Source organism: Quercus suber, unplaced genomic scaffold (genome assembly GCF_002906115.3).
Source record: "Quercus suber isolate HL8 unplaced genomic scaffold, Cork oak 2.0 scaffold_844, whole genome shotgun sequence".
Classification (NCBI taxonomy): Eukaryota; Viridiplantae; Streptophyta; class Magnoliopsida; order Fagales; family Fagaceae; genus Quercus; species Quercus suber.
The window spans coordinates 219,772-222,039 of NW_027070274.1; the positions used below are offsets into that span (position 1 = coordinate 219,772).

The 2,268-nt window shown below is 34.8% G+C and overlaps 1 protein-coding gene across 1 annotated transcript; it reads right to left on the reverse strand.

Moving 5' to 3' along the window:
- Positions 1–1,062: 1,062 nt before the first annotated feature.
- Positions 1,063–2,001, reverse strand: LOC136065079 (F-box/kelch-repeat protein At1g57790-like). The gene has a single exon (XM_065767756.1). It carries the CDS (start codon positions 1,999–2,001, stop codon positions 1,063–1,065), a length of 939 nt encoding a protein of 312 aa, XP_065623828.1.
- Positions 2,002–2,268: the final 267 nt, after the last annotated feature.

Sequence of the window (2,268 nt, forward strand, 5' to 3'; positions counted from 1 at the left end):
ATATAAAAATAAAGTAGTATATATACAAATAATTCAAAGTAAATAAAAGCAATTTAGAACCGTCCAAAATGACGGTAGTAACAAGTAGTATATTAAACAGAAAACTGAAAATACTTGTTATTGAAAGTAGAACAAGCATTTACAGTAGTAGTAGTAGTTACAAGATTGAATTAGTTACAAAGCTTGGAACTAGTTCTATTTACAAAATTTGTATGGAAATGGTGGCAGTAGAAACAAGGTAGTAGGAGTAAGGAATTCTCTCTAAAGAAGGCTTTTAAAGAAAGAAGTTCAAAGGAAGAGAATTTTGAGAAAATTTTATGAAAAATTCTGTCCTAAACTTAAGGGACAACCCCCCTTAAATAGGCAAAAATTCGGAGTGAACAGTATCATAAACAGTAATCCATGAACAGTAATATGTGAACAGTAAAAGTGAACTGTATTTTTCCTACTTTTTGACTTAAAAATCAGCTAAAAATTTTTGTCCTTTCCTTCAACCTATAATATTCAGACTTTGTTGGAAGAAGCATGGCAAGATTAAAGTATGAAAACATGACAAGACCAAAGTATGTGGATTTTCTTTTTCTTTTCAAGAATCCCATTATGAGCTTTAAGGAATATCTTTATTCCTAAGGGCTTGTCAGGCGCATGGGATTTCACAGAGACTTTATAGCAGACGCATGAGACTTCATCATAACATTTTTGAATATATATATATGTGTGTGTGTGTGTGTGTGTTTAGTGTCAATTTCACTCTAGAATATATGCCTCCGTAATACTTATGACAAACAAAGTTACATCTGTAGTTATTAGCTAACTGTTGCAACATTCCTCTCTAATCAAAAGTACAAAAGCAAACTCACCTAGCTCGGTCTAAACTGCCAAATGTCTAGCACCACCTAGCTTCGATCCAACCACAGAACAACTCTTCTGTTGTGCTGTAAAAATTGACAACGTCCTTACTCTCAAACGAATGATAATCATCCGTCTCTAGTGAATAGAAGAAAATGCTTTGCCCATAAAATCTAGGAAAGTAAATTTTGTTCTCCATTCCAGGTGTTTTTGCTATTGAGATAAGGACGATGAACGACTAACATAAAGCATATAATTGCCCAAATTCTCAACTCTAATCCAATTCCAAGTCATCTTTGATTCATTTAGTTTGAAAACTCGAACCCACTTTCCAAATGGAGCCACAAATACTGATAAGAGCTCACCATTACATTCGACTAGAAACTTTTGGAGGTTACCATTGCAAGGTGGTTTAGGCTTGGAAAGAACTTCGAAACTAGGCTCCTCACCTTTTAGCTTTAGAATTCCAAGATTTACTACCCTACCCAAAAAATAAAATGCTTCTTTGGAGAAAACTGGGCTATTGCAGTCAAAGAGAGTCTGTATCATCACCTTCACACTCATCCCAATATTCATCCCTGGGCTACAAAAGCGTACAACGAATTTTGGTTTATTGCAGCTCTGCTCAATCTCAACAACTACACATTCTGAAGAGGATGGGGTTGACGAGAAGCCCATGCAAGAGTTCCGAATTCCGAAGAAATCTGGCAATGGAAGAATCGCTTGCGTAAATGGATTGAAAAAGGATGTTGATAAGTCTACAGTTACGAGCAGCCAATCGTCTTTTGAGCTACAAACTATGCTGCTTTCTTTTATCGCTTGCGGCAAGTTAACGTGATATTTGTCACCATGCTTTGGATCAACGAAAGAATAACCACTCTCTTTCCAAAATAACACTAGCCATGGAGATAAAGCAGGGTTTTCCAACCTTTGTGCTTCAATTCTCCATTGGATTGGAGGTGATGCTGAATGGAGCGTTTTACAGGTAGCGAAAGTGCAAATTAAATAATCAACTAAAAAGAATCGCTCGGCAATCAGTTTAACTATGTCAAAAGGAAGGTGAGGTAAATATTCTTCAGTATCAATTGTGTCATCCACATCCTCTAAATAATTTACTTTTTCGTGGGCTTTGCCACTTCCTTGTTCTTCCATATTAGAACTGGTATTGCGTGATTTTATGTCAGCAAAGAATAATAAGATATAATGCATAAAATATAATCAACACGATCATTATTGCAGACAATCATATTCTAGGGAAGCACGGACATAATGTTTAGCAAAAAAAATAAAAGCACGGGCATAAACACAGACAAGTACGGGGTGTTTATTTTTCATATATTGTTAAATATATATCAATTTAAAAGTAATAATGGATAATTCATTAAATTCATAACTATGAAATGATGTTTAGAATAAAAT

What these genes read in the sequence shown, in the direction of transcription:
- LOC136065079 (XM_065767756.1), bottom strand. Translation starts at nt 2,001, where the DNA reads ATGGAAGAACAAGGAAGTGGCAAAGCCCACGAAAAAGTAAATTATTTA.